This window comes from Felis catus, chromosome B2 (genome assembly GCF_018350175.1).
Source record: "Felis catus isolate Fca126 chromosome B2, F.catus_Fca126_mat1.0, whole genome shotgun sequence".
Lineage (NCBI taxonomy): Eukaryota > Metazoa > Chordata > Mammalia > Carnivora > Felidae > Felis > Felis catus.
The window spans coordinates 118410453-118430108 of record NC_058372.1 but is presented as its reverse complement, the minus strand read 5'-3'; the positions used below and the strand labels follow the sequence as shown (position 1 = coordinate 118430108).

General features: G+C 35.1%; 1 protein-coding gene across 2 annotated transcripts in view; it reads left to right on the top strand.

Moving 5' to 3' along the window:
• Positions 1-19656, top strand: part of MED23 (mediator complex subunit 23) — a 44550-nt gene that overhangs the window by 6123 nt on the left and 18771 nt on the right. Inside the window, exons 6-17 of one of the 2 annotated variants that reach the window (XM_011282608.4) lie at positions 683-781; positions 1382-1483; positions 2067-2136; positions 3614-3726; positions 5194-5289; positions 5834-5851; positions 10938-11138; positions 12722-12865; positions 14928-15073; positions 16072-16317; positions 18110-18252; positions 19269-19443. In XM_011282608.4, the coding sequence (XP_011280910.1) occupies positions 683-781; positions 1382-1483; positions 2067-2136; positions 3614-3726; positions 5194-5289; positions 5834-5851; positions 10938-11138; positions 12722-12865; positions 14928-15073; positions 16072-16317; positions 18110-18252; positions 19269-19443 (1553 nt within the window). The remainder of the gene's footprint in view (positions 1-682; positions 782-1381; positions 1484-2066; positions 2137-3613; positions 3727-5193; positions 5290-5833; positions 5852-10937; positions 11139-12721; positions 12866-14927; positions 15074-16071; positions 16318-18109; positions 18253-19268; positions 19444-19656) is intronic. The other variant, XM_011282609.4, reaches the window with a different exon arrangement.

The following is a 19656-nucleotide window of genomic DNA, read 5'->3' as shown; positions in this document are numbered from 1 at the left end:
TTATAATTTTTTTTTCTAATTTCTTTCATGTGTATGTTTTGTCTCTTTTTTGCAAGACTGATCACACAGTTCATACTCAATAAATGCATGTTAAATGAAATTTTTTCTCTATATATCTGATTCTGCTCTGAAATAAGGCAACTAGTAATAGATAGGAGATGACCAATTAACAGAATAGCCTTATTGGATAAGTTTGAGTGATTAGGTATGTGATGGATGAGAAGGGGGAGTAAAGTTAGAATACGACAAAGCGAGTAAGCAGAAGGGATCACCTGCCAGAAAATTTAATATTATGGCCCATGTCTCAGAGTGTTTTCGAGTTCTATTTAAATATATTTTTGTAAGCTCAAATTAAACTTTTTGGACTCTCATAACAATAGAAAGTGTAGTAATGTTGTGAGGGTCCGAAAAACTTAGCAGAGTGTGGACTGATTTTTATTTATAAGTGACTTTCTTTGTTCATTCATATTGTAGGACATTCTTTAGAATTCTGTTTTGCAACATGACTCTTCTCTTGGGTTAATGTTAGGGACTTAAATGTTAGCTCTGATTCAGAAAAATTGAAAATGTGACATTGAAGGTAACATTTTTTTCTGATTATGTGATGTTGAAATTTTTAGGTGTTTTAACTAGCACAGGGGGCACTACTTAGTTTTAACCTATGAGTTTTTTCTTATATCAGGGTGTTCGAGATCTCTTAAAAGTGATTTTGGAGAAAATCTTGACAATTCCCAATACAGTGAGCTCAGCTGTTGTACAGCAGCTTCTAGCAGCAAGAGAGGTAATTTAGGACATGTTTGCAATTCATTGATCATAATCTCAAAAAAGTCTATGTTTATATAGATGTGTGCCTTTAAAATACATGGTAGTTTGTGAACTGTTCCATTTGGGTACTTCTACAAAAATCACTTCTAGTTTTACTGTTTATTATATTTTTATGATATGATTAAAATGTATTTTACTTTTATTGTATTTCTAATGAAAATTTTAATTAAGTCATAGCTTTTAATTATGAAAACAATATAGACTTAAAGTATTTTCAGCTGTTACAAGACCATAGCCTGTGGACCACTGAAAGATCTTTGTGCTTAGTAACTAATGTTGCAAGAGTTGTTACTTTGATCTGTTGCTTTCCTCTTAGAGGCTACCAATATTTAAAGCAAGGTTATTTACTAACATCCATTTCATTGTCCATTAATCTTCATTTTGAGAGATTCTTCACATATAAATGAATTCTTTTATGCTATAGTGTAAGCCCATTAAATCCATAATATCATATCTTTGCTTTTAATATCTTTGTTCTTGTTGCCACTGTTGCATTTAAAGGGCTTATCTGTGGAACTAATCAAGAACAATAACATTACTCTTTTATTTTTCTTAGGTTATAGCATATATCTTGGAAAGAAATGCCTGTCTATTACCAGCCTATTTTGCCGTCACAGAGATCAGGAAACTATATCCTGAGGGAAAACTTCCACACTGGGTAAATCTGATATTTTCTATATTTTTAATAGAAATTTTAATCAAAAATAGTTATATTAATCTAATTTTTGTGTGGTTTTTTTTACTTATTTTTTTTTAATTTACATCCAAATTAGTTAGCATATAGTGCAACAATGATTTCAAGAGTAGATTCCTTAGTGCCCTTACCCATTTAGCCCATCCCCCCTCCCACAACCCCTCCCGTTATATTAATCTAATTTTTGTGTGCTTATTTTCAAAATGGTCACTTTTATCCTGAGATAAAATGTGCTTTTTTTTATCATTATAATGTGTTTGTTTTATTTTTCTGCTATCTTCTTGAGACAGTTTCTATGTCATGTGTTAAAATATACCAGCTTCATCAAATAGCTAAGGACATGGTGGTATGATTTGGCTTAATTCAGGGACAGATGAACTGGGAAGTAATTCTTTGTAAGGAAGTATAAGAGGACTAACTTTTGAGTCATTTTTATATGCTAGGTATTGTATTAAATCTTAACATATTGTCTCATTTTATATAAACGATGGTTATATTCAGAGCAGTCTTGATTTTATTTTTGTACTTGTTTTTGTTTTGTTTTTAGTTACTTGGAAACTTGGTATCAGACTTTGTGGATACCTTCAGGCCCACAGCAAGGATAAACTCCATTTGTGGTAGGATTATAATTTAAAATACACTAAATAATACCTGGTTTTTAGTCAGCTACTGAACGAAATTTGCAGATGTACCTTACACATGTCCTAGTGGTTTGTTATTTTGATAATTCTGTAGAAGCTTAATAATAGCCATTTCCTTGTTTTCAGGTACTTTTTGTGTTGAGTGTAGGGAGGAAAAAACAGGTGTCTGGACTAGGTCTAAGTTTCAGGTGGAATCATTCTAGAAGATGTTTTTCCTGGTGAAAAGAGGGAACTTTTATTAGAGCTAGTAAAGCCCCATGGGATCTCCAGGCAACTAGAAGTCTCAACCGATCTGTCCCTCTGAGGCCATAGTACACAAGACTGTCAGGTTCTTTCAGCCCATTCCAATTCCACTTTTGTTCTATACTTCACTTCTTTTGTTTTTCATTTTTTCATGTTTTGTTAGACTCTCGGAATTTTTTTATTTATTTTTTCCTTAGATTGTTCTTTTTGAGAAAAAGAGAGAGAGCAGGGGAGGGGCAGAGAAAGAGAATCTGAAGCAGTCTCCACTATCAGCACTGAGCCTGATGCAGGACTTGATCTCACAACCCTGAGATCATGACCTAAGCTGAAATCAGGAGTAGGACATTTAACTGACTTAGCCACCCAAGCACCCCTCAGAATTTTCTTTTAAAAATAATCATGTGATTTGGCAATTTGTGCAGTGTGCAGCAGTGTTTGGGTATATAGACCATTATTTAGTTGATGACCAAATTTTCAGTACTTCTTGTGAGTCAGGTGCTATTCTAGATTGGAAATACAAAAATAAAGCAAACAGACACTAGACAGACAGTTCTCAGACGTCTAGCTTTTGTAACTGAGTGGATATTGGTATCATTTAATGAATTCTAGAAGTGGTGCAGATTTGAGAAGCATGATGAGTTCAACTTAAGATGTGTTAAGCTTGAGGTGCCTGTGGGACATCCAAGTGACAATATTCATTAGGCAGTTGGGTATCTGAGTTGATGGTCATATGCTACACCTAAGGCCTCTAGGAACATCATGTGTAAAGTGAATCATGTTGACCCTAGACTAGAGATCTGTAAACTTTTTCTATAAATGGTGATATAGTAAATATTTTAGGCTTTAGGAGCCATTCAATCTGTTGGAACTACTCAGCTCTGTCATTGTGGTGCAAAAGCATCAGTGTTCCAGTAAGACTTTACAAAAACAGGTGGCAAGCTGCATCTGGCCCACGGATTATAGTTTGCTATCTCTAACCTAGATACTTGGACAAATGTAACATTTTTGAATTTGGAATGTCTGTACAATTGGTCTTCGACCATCTGGACTAAATATAATCAAAGAAAATTCCCGAAATTTAACTACAAGCTTTTTACAATCAGTGTCTGATTCAGCCCAGATATTTATTAAATATTCACAGAATGGTCAAAGGACCAGGCATTTCTGTGTTCATGTTTACTTAAAAACATTTTTTTTGTAATACATACAGGCCGCTGCAGCCTTCTGCCAGTTGTAAATAACTCGGGAGCCATTTGTAACTCGTGGAAATTGGATCCTGCAACTCTTCGTTTTCCCTTGAAAGGCCTCTTGCCATATGATAAGGTATGTAGATAAATATAATGGAATTTTCAATCCATCTAACAGCCTTCATCCTGGATTATTTGATGTGTTGTGCTAAATTATCTCTTCATAGGCTGACGAAGTACATATTTAATGAAAAATGGTTTGTGATTTATCATGTGATTCTAGTATCCAATTATTCCCTGTGGTTTGTGATATTGTGGATGTTTATGCTCCAGTGGACAAAGCACATAGACTAAGAAAACTGAATCTTTAAGTAGAATCCTTGTTTTTATTCTTCCTTTACAAAGTGAGGACCAAAAATGAAGTTGTGTGGTTCTTAAAATTTGAAGAGTGAGCCTCTCCTTTGTTAGATTTTTTATTTTTTTAAGTTTCTTTAAGTAATCTCTACACCCAACATGGGGCTTGAACTCACAACCCCAAGATCAAGAGTCACATGCTCTTCTGACTGAGCCAGCCAAGTGCCCTGACTTTTGTTAGATTTTTTAAAGAGGGGATGGAAAGGACAAAAGTGGAATAGAGTATTCCCAAAGGAAAAAAATCTATAAGTATCAATAAAATGAAGCATGGCATACAGATACAACACTAGACTGAAATTTGATAGATTCATTACAGTATGGTTGAAATGGTTACAGAGCAGGGTATGGGGAAGACTGGATATTTTTCATGTAAATGTTTCGTGTCAAAAATGATGTACAGAGCTATTAGGAAACTTGCTCAGAAGTGAGGAGAGTGAATAGTGAAACTAAGGTCACAATTCTGAGTTCTCGGCATATTATTAGTCAGCAAACTTTGGAATGTGAAAGAGTGGTAAACTACATGGAATTTATAGTTACCATGATAGCAATGATATTGAAAATAGATAAATAAATTATGCACTTACTGTATGCCCAGCACTACTCTAGGAACTTTTTTGCAATAACCCTTATTCTCGACTATCGTCTTAGTGTCTCCATTATACATATGATGCAACTGAGACAGAGTGGGGTAGCAGTTTGGCTAAGGCCCCTTGTTTAGGAAATGGTAGAGTCAGTATTTGAACTCAGACAATCTGATTCCAGAATATACACTCTTGACCCCTTTACTATCAAGTCATTTTCCTCCAAATTTGGAAGTAGTGTTTATATTAACACTATGAAAGTGATTGGAAACTGCCTCCATTCCTTTGGTTAGATTTCTGAGCAGAAGATTCTTTCCTTACAGTGATGCTTAAGACTTTCATGTGACCGTAACTGAAGTCATTTCAAAATTTAGCCTCTGTATGACCTTGGGCAAGTCCCTTCATCTCAGTTTTATCACCTATCAAATGAGGGGTGGGGTCAGATTAACTGTAAGCACTAAAATCCTATGATTTTTTTCCACTAGATACTGCCTACTGTATGAAGGTAACAAGTGCCTTTAGTGGATTTTTTTTATCCCAATTTCAAATTATTTGAATTAACATTTACTTTGATCTTGAAGCAATAATTTTTTTTATTTTCTTTAAAGGATCTGTTTGAACCACAGACTGCTTTGTTGAGATATGTATTGGAGCAGCCTTATTCCAGGGATATGGTCTGCAATATGCTAGGTTTAAATAAGCAGGTACTGTACTATGCTGGAAACCTAGTAAATTCTGCATAGAATCTGCACTATTCTTTTCTCTTTTCTTTGCTAGAGCTAACTGAGCAAAACAGTTAAGAACTATTTGGTGATTTTTTTTTTTAATATGTGGTTTATTAAACAATGAATTGTTCCTATCATTTATATATTGCTTTAAAAATGTTTAAATTAAAAAGGAGATATTTTAAAAGTTGGTTTATTTTGCATTGCTTTTTTTTCTATAAGGCCAGTTTCAAGTATACCTTTTGCCAGAGAAACCTACACATGACTTAACCATAATTTTTGACTTTTTTGTTGTTTGGGTGCCTATTTTTATAACCCTTGGTATCTTCAGCGTGGCCTGGCTGCTGATTTTTTCCCCCCTTTTTGGTGTATGTTTGTTTTTGGTGGTTTAACATGTGGGAGGGTTTGTGCTGACTCTGGGTTCCTTGAGGCTGGCCTCATAGTCACTGTTTTGTCTTTTCTTTTTTTCTTCCTTTATTTTTGTTCTGTCCTGTCTTGTCCTGCCCATCCTCCAATGCTCTAGACCTTGAACATTGCTCAGGTATGTTCACAACCTTACTGTTGTATTGTGACTAACGATACGCTGGCCGCTTTGTAGCCACTGATTCCATTTAGAGAATACATGTATGGTCGGGGCTTGAAATTGGCAGGACCATGCTGAGACCAAGGCCACTAAAACGAATTTCTTCTTGGGATATGAGAGTTGTTTTTGGTGGATTGTTTTTGGTTTTGGTTTTTGGTGTTTGTTTTTTTATATTCTTTTTTTTTTTCTTTTTTCTTTTTTCCTTTTTTTTTTTTTTTAACAAAAAGAGACAACACCTGGCACACAATAACACCTGTCACTTTTTGATGGGTGGTTTTTCCTTCCCACTCCATTTTCCTTTTTTTTTTTTTTTCTTTTTTTATACTTTAGGGCTAAAGCTCGCCTTGTGGAATTTTCAGACATGGAAAGATTTGTGGTGGCCTTTATCTTTCCGGATTATTAAAACATAAATAAATAACATCTATAAAACTATTTACATTGCTTTGCCTTAAAACAAAAACAAATTAAAAACAAAACAAAAAAGAGGGAAAAGCACTTTACTAGAGATACGTTATTTTAAAAGTTGGAGTGGTAAACTTTATGCAGGGAAGGTTTTTTTGGAAACATGGGGATTGACTAAGAAATGTCACACTCTTAGGTGACCCCACACCTGCTTGACAAACACCCTTCTTTGTCAGTCTTTGCCAGAAGTGTCCTCCTCCTAGAGTGGGCTCCTTGCAATTGAAGCTCACCTGGGGTGGGAGAAAAACACTATGGCCAAACTTTATGAACCAAACTCTTATACAGTCCCAAGTCTGTTCCAGGACTTTTCACCTTTGAGATTTTAAGCAAAATAGTGGTTCCAATTATTTTTGTTAAAAATTTTTGAGCCCAACATATTAAAATAGACCAGCTTTTTGATTTTAAAAAGACGTTCTTGTCTAGGTTACATAAAATAGCGTTACTGTTTGCAATACTATAGTGAAGGTTGTGCCAGTGCTTCCATTTATAAAGCCCTATTTTTAAGGACATATAGCTTGGCCATAAAACTTGCTCAGTGTTGAAACTTTGCATGCCAAACCTCACCCTAGTAGCAGTATCTCTTTTATTATTTTAAGTTTTTTCTTCTGAAAAATTTACCAAGTTTCCTTGTTTGGACAAGCCTATGTTCATGTGAAACTGAACTGCCTCACACTACAGTACCTGACAGTCACTTCACACAATCTGTCAATTTAACATCTTAAATAGCAAGTCATTATTTCTGATCAGCTTTCACTTGAGTTAGAGGTAAGTATTCAGCCAACTTTGAAAGAATGCTTCATGCTATGTCTTAAAACTAATTTTTGCAATGAACTTTAAGTCATACTTGACTCAATTTTTTTTTTTTTTTTTACAGTTTGGTGGATAAATGTACCCATGGTCATTTGAGCTGCGAGTACCTTCCCCCAGATAGCCTTAGCTATCATTAGCTTTTTTCTCTTGGGATGCAGCTCTTCTCAGACTAGAAATTGACAAAACAATTCATAGAAGAGTATTTCTGATTTGATTATTTTAATAACAAGTTTCAACCTAAAAAAAGTTTATGACTAAGACATAAATCCGTAAAAAATAAAGTTTATAATGGAAATGCTGACAGAACATTATTAGTATTGGTGCCACTGTAAACATTGTCAAAAGTTCACAATTCATCAGTAATTGTTTGGTACAAAACTCTGTAGTGAATGGACTTGTAGATGGAAGATATATGCTGAACTGACTTGATATATTAATTTTACCACCTGGAAAGTAGAGTAGAAAGTGAGAATACAAAGTATAAGGCATATGATTAAAAATAAACAAGTTATCTTATCACATCTTTTATCATTACAGAACTATATCCTGCACTATACTTTCTTGTCCTTTCTCTAGCAATGCAATAATTTACTCAAAGCTTGAAACTTTTTAAGAGCTGTCCATATTGCATTTTCCAGTAGGAATTGGGCTATATTTTATCCTAAAGTTGGTCACATTCAAAAAGTCATAAATAGCCCAGTTCTGTGACCAGCAAGGTGGAGTGTTCCCAGTGGAAGAATCCTGTTTTATATGTTCACACAGCTTCATGTTCTTTCTGCCCAAGAAGAACATTATATAACAGATACACCCCTCAAGCTCTTATGTGGTGGTGTGTGAACTCTGGCTACCCTGAGACAGTGATAGACCAATCACTCAATTATCTTTGAAAGGCACCATTGAAAGTGGTATTAACTGGCATAGGGCTGATTGGCAGAGAATATGATAAATGACGTACAAAGGGATTTTTCTTCCCAACTTGTCCTGAATAGGTATTGCTCTAAAATTGATTTCTAGCACTGAAATAATGGTTTGAAATTAACTTAAGCCCACCTAAGTACAGTATGTTAAAATTTTGCCACAAAAGCAGTACCAGAACTGTTACGTCAAAAGGGTCAGGGGCCACTTAATCTAGGATATGGTTACTTGGACTGAAAAACATTATCATTTGCCACTTGAAATAGTGGTGGGAAAGAATCAGGGGCATGAGTGGAGGTCAATGTTAGTATTTCTATTAATGCCTTGTGCCTTCTTTTTAGCTTTTACCAAAGCTGAAAATTTTAAATAAGTTTACAATGCAGTTTGAGCTATCATGCAGAAATTGAAATGGTAAAATATTGAACTTAGATTCTTAATGTTAAAACAAGATTTAACTAAATATTCATGTAAATATGATATAAACTAGCTAATTCAACTAAATGCCTAGATCTCGAAGGATTAAATTTACAGAAGCTTTCAGAAAGCATGTTGTGAATAGCCATAGAGCATCCATTGGCTTACAGAAGTATCATAGCCTAGTGATTGATAATCTTTATCAGATCATTAAACTGCTTTACAAATTCTCATTTGTTCCACTTTGTAAAATAATGTACATGGTGGAGAGTATTAATTTTAATGTACTTATTTTTTAGTAATGAAAACTAAAGCCAAACTTACTATTCTAAAGTAGTTAGCGTAGATCATTTTATATTTCAACAGGGTTTTTTTTTTTTTCTATTAATAAAATTGGCAAATAAACAGAGGAACTAACCTATCTTGAAACTTGGTTTGAGAAATATCCTTGGCTTTCATCAAAACACCTGGGAAACACAGAGTTAATCCTGATAAATGTTCTGGCACACTCAGACACCAGGGCATTAGATGTCATAGAGATTCCAGGCTGATTTAATTCTTAACAGAAAACTTAGAGGGAATTTGAATTGTGGTATGTATTGAAAGATCGTCAGCTTTAACTGTAAATTTCCTAGTTGTTCTTACTTTGTCAAAATCTTAATATTTTTGGTTTTCCTCTTTGAGTCATTAACTGTATGACTATTCCTACACCCCAAAAATATGTAGGTAAAAGTCTGGTTTTTTAAAGACACACAGCTAATACTAAAAAGGGAAACTCCAAAATGACTCAGGTGCTAAAAACCAATTTTATTTAGTTTGCTCTTTTTTCCCCGAAGCAGACTGATGGAAGACCATCATGGATGGAGGAGTAGATGACAAATTGGTTAGTTTCCAAACTAGAAGGAAATTCCCATCAGTAATGAAAAATTCCTACTGGAAATCCTGGCTTTACTTCTTTTCACAAATTTTTCTGACTCTTGTATACTTTGAATGATTTCACTCTAAATTTGTGTTGTCTGACACATTCCTTAGGTTGTTGGTGGTTGGCAGAACTAGTGAATTTCAAGCCCTGTACACAGTAGTTTTGCATGCTGATTTAAGAAATAGTTCGTAGTGTTGTCTGTTGCACTTTGCTCTGCTTCATAATGATAATTACATTTGGAGGGAAAGTACTGTAGTCCCAACTGGTGGTGTTAATATTGCTATTTGTAAACCTGTAATGTGGTTGAACTGTGATCATGGCATTGTGTTTTGGAAAAAATATGAAACAACCATTGATGCTTACTGTTTCGGATAGATGTTTGTTTTATTTGCATGCTTTAAGAAAGTGCAGCTATATTGGAGCTTTACAAGTTTGGAGCTGGCAAAGAGCATGCAAAAGAGGGGATGCTATTCATTATGTTTTGTTTTTTTCCCAAATCCGTCCCCATTTTGCATTTTTTCCCTAAATTTAAAGAAATCATATCCCTTTTTCATGGCAAAAGACTAATAATCACATCTAAAGCTTAGAAGGAAAGCATCTGTATTAGTAATTGTATTCACTAGAAAGGCTTCCAACTGCCTGGCTATTAAGTCATATAACATATTTTATGAAAGAAATATGAAAATGGCTTAAAATATGGCTTAACATATTTCTTTTGGTAAAAGCATATTTTTTAAATCTCTTTAAAAGCATAAATCTTTTTGCCTCTAGAAAGGGAAGTTGCATTTTCATTTTAGTGTTTAAATTCAATTCTTTTTCTTGTTTTAGATTTTAAAATAGTCTAATTTAAAATTAAAGCTGCATTATGTTTGGCTTTTAAGAAGGAAGAGCAGAGATTAACTTTGAGGTCAGTTATTCAGTAGAGGAAGTTTCCATTTCAATGTCAGGATCAATACCACACACCGAAAAACAGATACTGAGTATAATCTGGCAGCTATTTAGATATATCTTATCTCTGTGTGTGAAGGTAGTGTAAACTTGTGGTGGTTGCTTTAAAATACATAGATTCTCACTGCCTTGTTTGTTCTCCTCACAATATTTGATTCTTGGAAATTCGGGGTTCTTATATTTTGAGTTAGAATAGAAAATTAATACTACTATCCTCATTTCCTATGCCTTTTAAATTATCTTTTTTTCAAAGGATAAATAACTAAATTTTCTGCTGTGCAGTACCCTTTGTCAAACTGAAGCAGTGATGTCTGATGTCTGTAGTAAAAGTTAAAAGTGAATAGGAAGTCTGTTTTGTGTGAGATCTGAAAAATAATCTTTGTAATGGAACTCATCCTCTATGATAATGTAACGTGATGCAGCTTTAATAGACTAAACCTAACCTTAACTTTCTAAGTTCAACTTCATTCCATGCTTCTCAGCCTCTTGTTACAATTAATGCCCATTAACCGGTAAACTTCTGAAACTAACCGGGAGGCTTTTGGAATACTGTATCTAATCTCTGCCCTACAGCACAAGCAGCGTTGCCCTGTGCTGGAGGACCAGTTGGTGGATCTGGTGGTCTATGCCATGGAGCGGTCCGAGACCGAGGAGAAGTTTGACGATGGGGGAACGAGCCAACTCCTGTGGCAGCACCTCTCGAGTCAGCTCATTTTCTTTGTGCTTTTCCAGTTTGCAAGTTTCCCACATATGGTCCTTTCTCTTCATCAGAAGGTGAGTACCAACTGTCCTGTCGGAGCCACTTCACCTGTCGATTGGTCGGCTTTAGACTGGTATCGACGCTGCCTAGTGGTTTCGGCAGTGGCCGAAGCTCTGAGCCCTGATGGCCGTTTTGTTCAGTGCCTTTATGGCTTCTAAACTTTCCACTTTCTTGTCACTGTAAATATTGGTTTCAGTCATTCATTCCACATATTCATAGTGCGAGGACCAGGGGATACAAAATGAAAGGGCACTACAGTACCCTCAAGGAGCTCCTTACTTATGGGAAGATACAGATATAAACAATTTGATTACAATAATAGTTTGCATAATGGAAGCATGTTTTCCTGCAATGGAAACAAAGGAGAATAATCCCTATTAAAGACATCAGGAATGGCTTTAGCAAAGAGATATTGAAGACAAATAGAAATTTGCCAAGAGGAAAAGATAGGAAAGTGTTTCCATAGCAATAAGATGATCATTTTGGAAAGGACAAAAGTGTGTGAGAATTGGAGAGAAAAATATAAATGGGGAAGTGTTGGTGAGAACAGAAAGGCAGTAAGGCAAGACCAGACGTGGAAAGCTTTACATGGACAAACATATTTGTTCTAATGAGTTTAGATTCTCTTTGGGCGGCAAATGAGGAGGGGAATGACCTCATCATATATACGTCGGAATAATTACTGCTAATTGCCACATGTAGGAAGATGGGGACATAAAAATGGACAGGTCCAAAGTCAGAGGCAAGGATGTTGGTAAGGGAACCTTTGCAGTGATCTGGGTGGGAGATGCTGACGGCCTCAGCCAGAAAAGAGAGGAGGAGCCCAAGACCAGAAAAGCTGAGAGGTGAATAGGACTTGGTAATGGGTAGGTAACAGAGGGAGTAACAGGAGTCTGGCATCACTCACTGGTTTCTGCTTTGGCAGTGAATGAAAAAGTGGGACAATGAATCCAAAACAGGGAACACAAATGGACGAGTAAATTTGTAGAAGAGTTGGTTTTATCATAATGTTTTAGACATGTTGAATGCAAATAAATGTTGTTATAGCATCTCTACAGCATGATTTTTGGGGGGAAAATTTTTCGTAAGCATTGTTAAAATCCTTCTAACCACCAGTTCCCCCCACTGCCACCCCCACCACCATTGATTTCTGTTCTAATCTACAGGAAACCAGGAAAAGTGTTTTTTGATACCCACTCCTCAAGGATTTTAAATTAAAGAAAAAAAATCCTTTTTGTATAATGAAGTATTCCTTGTGTTTTGATGAAAGATTTTTAGCAATTATATTAAACTTGATTCTCTTGCATACATGATCAACTTAGTTATGCTCTAAAACATTGAACTTTTGATATGTATAGTTGTTTGGGGATCAGGAAGGAACTCTATATATAATATTAAAATAATTTAAAAGGCTTTGCTTGGTGTGTCTTAAGTTGAGATTAAGTATTGTAAATGCCAAAGGTGGATGCTAACTTTCGGAGAACAGGGTTTCTCCTGTTTTTTGTGGGGGTTTTGTTTTTGTTTTTTTCCCTTTAAACTTTACTACATCCATCTCTTTAACCAGCTGTGTAGATGTGTATTTAAACATCTTTTACAGTTAGCAGGGAGAGGACTGATTAAAGGCAGAGATCATCTAATGTGGGTTCTCCTGCAATTCATTTCTGGAAGTATTCAGAAAAATGCACTCGCTGATTTTCTCCCTGTCATGAAGCTCTTTGACCTTCTGTACCCAGAAAAAGAAGTAAGTTTTACAAATTGTTAACAGTGTGATGAGGGGAGTATGTCTAATTTATGTGTAAGGATTTTTGTGTGATTTTGTGAACAGGTTACCGGATTTGGAAGCTGAAAACCTGGGTTCTTTCCCAATTCTGTGACTAAAAATCATGAGATGGTACATGAGTCTCTCTTGATATTAGTTTACTCATGGAAAGTGAAGAAATTGAACTAGATTAGTTCTGAAGCTTATCTTAAATTAAATTGAACATCTATAGCAAGCTCTTTCTCTATATTCTTTTTTTTTTTTTTTTTTTTTGAGAGGGAGCACATGAGCAGGGGAGGGGAGGAGGGAGAGGAAGAGCAAGTATCTTCAACAGGCTCTATGCCCAGCATGGAGTCCAACATGGGACTCGATCTCACAGTCATGAGATCATGACCTGAAACGAAATCAAAAGTGGTATACTTAACCAACTGAGCCAGCCAGGTGTATTTCTCTGTATTCTAAGTAGGTTTACAATTTTTTAAAAGCATTAAGCTGTTTTGATCTATACAAATCATTGAATGATCAAATAACATCAGTGTCTGTTAATGTCTGTTTTTGTTTGTTTGTGAGTTTAGTATGTTTCCCCATTGTTCTGTTAGATGAGGTATTTGGGTAAAATATGGTATATATTGACGATTGCCATTTCTTTAAACACATGTTATTATGGAAATTTTTAAGTGCACAAAAAAGGTAGGGTGAATAAAAAAATAAACCCCTGTGTACTCATCACCAAAAAATACTTTCTAAGTTTTTCATTAGTCTCAGGTATACAATATAGTGATTCAACAATTCTGTATGTTAGTGCTCATCAAGATAAGCGTACTCTTATCCCCATCACCTATTTTACCCATCCCCCCACCCACCCACCTCCCCTCTGGTAGCCATTACTTTGTTCTCTATAATTAAAAGTCTATTTCTTGGTTTGTCTCTCCCTTTTTTTTTTCTTTGCTCATTTGTTTTGTTTCTTAAATTCCACATATGAGTGAAATCATATGATATTTGTCTTTCCCTAACTGCCTTATTTCACTTAACATGCTCTTTAGCTCCAACCATGTTGCAAATGACAAGATTTCATTCTTTTTTGTGACTGAATAATATTCCATCGTGTGTGTGTGTGTGTGTGTGTGTGTGTGTGTGTGTGTGCGCACGCCATATCTTCATTCGTTCATCAGTGTACACTTGGGCTGCTTCCATAATTTGGCTGTTGTAAATAATGTTGCAGTAAGCACAGGGGTGTGTGTATCTCTTTGAATTCATGTTTTTTTTCTGTTTTGGGGGTAAATACCTAGTAGTGTGATTACTGGATTGTAGAGTAGTTCTAACTTTTAAGGAACTTTTTGAGGAACCTCCATGCTGTCTTGCACAGTTTGCATTCCCACCAACAGTGCACTAGGGTTCCTTTTTCTCCACATCCTCACCAACACTTGTTTCTTGTGTTTTCTATTTTGGCCATTCTGACAGGTGTGAGGTGATACATCATTGTAGTTTTAAGAAACGTCCTTGCTTCATCTTTACACTCATCTTTTTTTGTTAATACTAGACAATTTTAAAGCAAATTCCACATGTCCATATCATTTCCCCCATCAGTATACAATATGTATAGTGTGTGTGATAATATATATTGAATACAGTACTTATTTAGATTGCATATTTCTTAATTTTTCTGTGTTCTTGAAAACCATATATGTGACCTTTAGAAATTCAGAGTTTATAGTATATTTATCACATTCAGTAAAATTTCATAATGTGTCTGTTTTTTTAAAGAATGTAAATTTTTGAATGATTGTGAATGCTCTGTGACAGCACCTGTGAATTTCTGTTAATTCCTTGGCAAGTAAACAATCTTGTAATAGTTTTAATTTTTTATAGCTGTTAGATCTTCTGATTTATATTATTAAAGAGTCAAAGAACAATTGAAGCTGAATTAATACAGAGTATTTTAAAAAGAGTTATATCAACAATGGATTATTAGAATACATATTTATTAAAATATTTACAATTTGTTAATTCTTCTCTTTCTTATAATATGCAAATTGTTTTCCAGTATATCCCAGTTCCTGATATTAACAAACCCCAGTCAACTCATGCCTTTGCAATGACTTGCATTTGGATTCATCTCAATAGAAAAGCCCAAAATGACAACTCCAAGCTACAGATTCCAATACCTCATTCTCTAAAGCTTCACCATGAGTAAGTAATTTGTAGCTTAACAGTTCATTTTTTAAAATTACTGTTTTAAAAAACGACAATGACATTAGCCTAATGTCATTATAGGCTAATGTCAGTCTCGGTATTTGTATGAAGTATAGAAATCTCCCCACACCCACTGGAGGTAAAGGTGAATATTTAATTGCATGTCCTGCCAAGAGAGACTGACCAGTAACCTGCATCAGAAAACAATTAGAAAATTAATTCTGTTTATATGTATGCAGATATATAATTTTTAATGTCCAGGTCTAATCTTTGCTTTTACATGTTTTACCTTAATTAAAGTTCTTAATTTCCAGAAGTATGTGAAAATGTTTCCAAATTTCCTAAGCACTCAGGATTTGAGCGTGATCTGACAGATCTCTTTCACTCCCTGGCTGCCAGGACTGTTTGAGCTTTTCTGGCTGGTGTGCTCCCTTACATCATTTCCAGAGCTGTGATAACTCAAAGAAGATGCTCTTAAAAAGAGCATAGGACTTGGCTTTAGATAGTCACGGATATTAGGAATATCTGAACTTCCCACCTAGAACTTCTGGAAAGGATCTCCAGATCTCTTCATAGGAGACTGTAGGGGAGTCAGACTTCACATTCCATTTGGCTGTCCCTTTATGAGACATTCCTCAATCATCTTTTCACAGTGACATCTATAATGAAGGCACATTGTTATACTTAGCCAGATGGATAATAAATAGAATTTGTGAGTTACTTGTTCATTGTTTGAATCTTAGTGCTGTGTATGTAGTAATACTTAACACATATTCATTAACTGGTAGCTTATTATTATTTAAGTTCTTATTGATATGCTACTTAAACTTTTGTACGTTAACCACTCTATATTTTGAGCAGAAACTATTATACCTGTAGGAATAAAGATAGTATTGGTAAATCATTTCATGAAAGTAAATGTTTTTTAAAACACAAAGCTAACTTTCTGGAAGTTACTTGCGTTTTTTACTGTTTGATGGTACTTGAAATTGTAGGTTCCTACAGCAGAGTCTTAGAAATAAAAGTTTACAGATGAATGACTATAAGATCGCCCTGCTGTGTAATGCATACTCTACAAATTCCGAATGTTTTACCTTACCCATGGGAGCTCTGGTAGAAACTATTTATGGGAATGGAATTATGAGAGTACCTCTTCCTGGAACGAGCTGCCTGGCTTCCGCATCTATTACTCCCTTACCCATGAACCTCCTGGACTCACTGACGGTTCATGCCAAAATGAGGTATGTTCTTTTTATTTATTTGGTCCTGTGTTGGGGAATTGATATCGGTGTAGTACAGGCATGATTTCATGATTATGTGTGTGTTTTTTATGGTCAGTTGCATTTTTTTCATGATTTGGTTTATTATAAAAGTTATTTATTATAGGAATTCTAGAATATAAAATAAACCTGAAGAAAATAACTGCTATAATCTCATCATAACAAATAAGCCTTGTAAAATTTTTTGGTATATGTTCTGAGTCTTTTTTTCTATGTATAAATATATGAATTTATGGGCTAGGTTTTTTGTTTTTTTTTTTTAATAAAATGTGTTCTTACAGTAACACTTTGTTATAACGACCTTTTCCCCATAATAATCTGTCAAACACCTCTTTAGGTTTAGTGTTTTTCAGAAACATCTGTTTTAATTGCTACAAAGAAGTCTTTGGTGTGGCCATATATAATTATTTAGCCAGTTCTGCATTGTTGGGCATGAGTTATTCATGGTGTCTTACTATTATAATGATGGCTAGAAGATTATTTTTATGTCTTTACATCTACCCATAGTACATTTTTATCAAGTAATTTGCTGGAAATAGCTGAGTCCAGGAATGTGAAAATTATAATGCCTTTGCTGTATTGATTACAAATAGGATGCTCTTAGAATTGACATTATGGTTTCCAAAAGACAGAAAATGCTCTGTTGGGTGTGATTCTTGAACCTTAAGTACCCCTTAAGAGCCAAGCTGATAATGTAAATGAGTGACACATTCTGCTGAGTGGAAGAGAGTCAGATATTAGTGCACATGGAAGTGTGTGTATATAGAAGGAATTGAGGCTGACTGAAACTTTCCTCATGGTGCTGCCATTTTAGGTAATTTCTATAATGTAAGAACATAAGCTAATGTAACTAAATCTTCTAAATTTTTTTTGAGAAGGGGTAGAAATCCAGAATTTTATTTCTAGTCTTTCAGCTGTTAAGTACTGGCTCAAACATCAGACACTGTGGGTGAAAGAGAATGTATCTGTGGGACATCAGTTCTAGAAAAGCCATGCTCTTTTTCTCATGGTAAACGTTGTCATAAAATTATACATGTGCTTTACCTGCTTGGGTGACAGAGTTGAGGGAAGCCCTGTTAGAACCCAACATTTGGATCTTAGCAGTGATTTTTTTTTAAGTAATTCCATAATAAAAGTTGTTTACTTTCTCAAACAGTTTTAGTTACATATTTGAAAGAGAAAAACAGACTAAAGCCATTCATGCATGTTCTTTTATTAAAATTATTTTTGAGGTTTGGGTTTCTTTTTGTGTTTTAGTTTTTGTTTCAGTCTTTTTTAAAAAAAAAATATGTATTTTGAGAGTGCACAGGGGAGGGGCAGAGAGAGAGGGAGAGAGAGAATCCCAAGTGGGCTGTAAGCCGTCAGTGCAGAACCTGACGCAGTGTTTGATCTTATGAACCGTGAGAGCATGACCTGAGCCAATATCGAGTTGGACGCTTAACCAACTGAGCCACCCAGCTACCCCTGGTCTTTTTATTTATTTTTTTTTCAATTCAAGTGTATTATGAGTTGTACCCAAATTTTGCTTTTTGCATGAGCAGAGGGATCCTGATGCACATTGAAAACACCATGCAAACCAGAATTCGTCTCGGGTTATACAGTGCATCACTACCAGGTGTCCTGCATGGCTGAAATAATTAAAATGGAGCTCATTCATTTTTGAACTTAGATTTATACCAAGTTTCCTATAAATACACTAATCCTATGTTTATGTCAAAAATATGGATTTTTCTTTTCTTTTGTTTCTCCTCAGCCTTATCCATAGCATTGCTACCAGAGTGATAAAACTTGCTCATGCAAAATCCAGTGTGGCCTTGGCTCCAGCCCTAGTGGAAACGTACAGTCGTTTATTGGTCTATATGGAAATAGAGTCTTTGGGCATCAAAGGATTTATCAGTAAGACGGGACTTTCTGGTGTTTGTACCCATTAACCCATTCATTCATTCAACAGGTATTCTTTTAGGTGCTGGGGATACAACAGCGTAAAGATGTCACTGCCATCATAGAGATTACCTGCTAATGAGGGAGACAAGTAAATAAATGAAGTATAGAATATGTCAGATGATATGTCTTATGGAGAAAAATAAAGCAAAAAAGGGGGGTAGGAAGTGTGAGAATCAGGAGAGTAAGCTGCATTTTTAAGTAAAGTTATGATAAGAAAGGGGTATTATGTTAAGTGCTTGGGATACAATGAGCTAAACAGACATGGTCCCTGTACTCATGCAAGAATCTGTGGTCTCATATGCTTCTTTTGCTAGTTTGCCCCTGGGGCTAAGTCTGGCAATAGGAAAGGAGTTTTCCTGCATTTTAGAAGACAGCTTGTAATGTTTATTAGTTGTTACATAGTTCTAAATAATATATACTTTGTAATATAGAAGTTTTTTTCTGATTCATGGTAATTGTAACTTTTCACTAATATGGTGTAATTTTAGTTTTAACCATAATTACTCTTCTTCCCAGATAATCAAGGGTTCAATAAAACTTTTTGGGGAGAGAGGAGGGAATAGGGGTGGGTGTAATGCAATCTGTATATTAAAAAGTGATCCTCATGCTTCAAAAGACTGGAAACATTAACTTTATAAAAGTAATTTGAAAGAACTGAGAAGTGAGGAAGGGTAATTTTTTTTTCATTTATTGTCTCTTATTTTTCTAGATGAACTTGAGTCTCATTTGTCAAATTCCAAGGGGAAAAAAGGGGCAAACTTGGTATTATAATTAGGATCTGGACTTTTTTCGTTACCATTAAAGGAGAAATTATGGAGAAAATTTGGAAAGTGTGTGTGTGTGTGTGTGTGTGTGTGTGTGTCCGTTCATGATCAAATCTTTACGTAGATTTTACTCCATGTGGCTCTTGAAATGTTTTTAATTCATAACTTTTGTAATTGGTGCCTTAAATTGTCTTATTCCTCAAGGTCAACTTTTGCCAACTGTTTTCAAGTCACATGCCTGGGGGATCTTGCACACACTTCTCGAGATGTTCAGCTACCGGATGCACCACATTCAGCCTCATTACCGAGTGCAGCTCCTGAGCCATCTTCATACTTTAGCTGCAGTCGCACAAACAAACCAGAACCAGCTCCATCTCTGGTGAGTTCTTTGATGACTGTCTTCCCTTAAGATTTATTAGAAACTTTGTTGGAGATGGGAACTTAATCCTTAATAGTATTTGTATTCATTTGTCATAAAACTCTTCTTCTAGAGCATCTTATTTCCAATATAGAAGTAGAGTACAGCTTTTAAATAGAAAGTTATTAAGATAGTTGAGTCCTTGCCTAGTGATCTTTGGACTGAGAAAAAGTA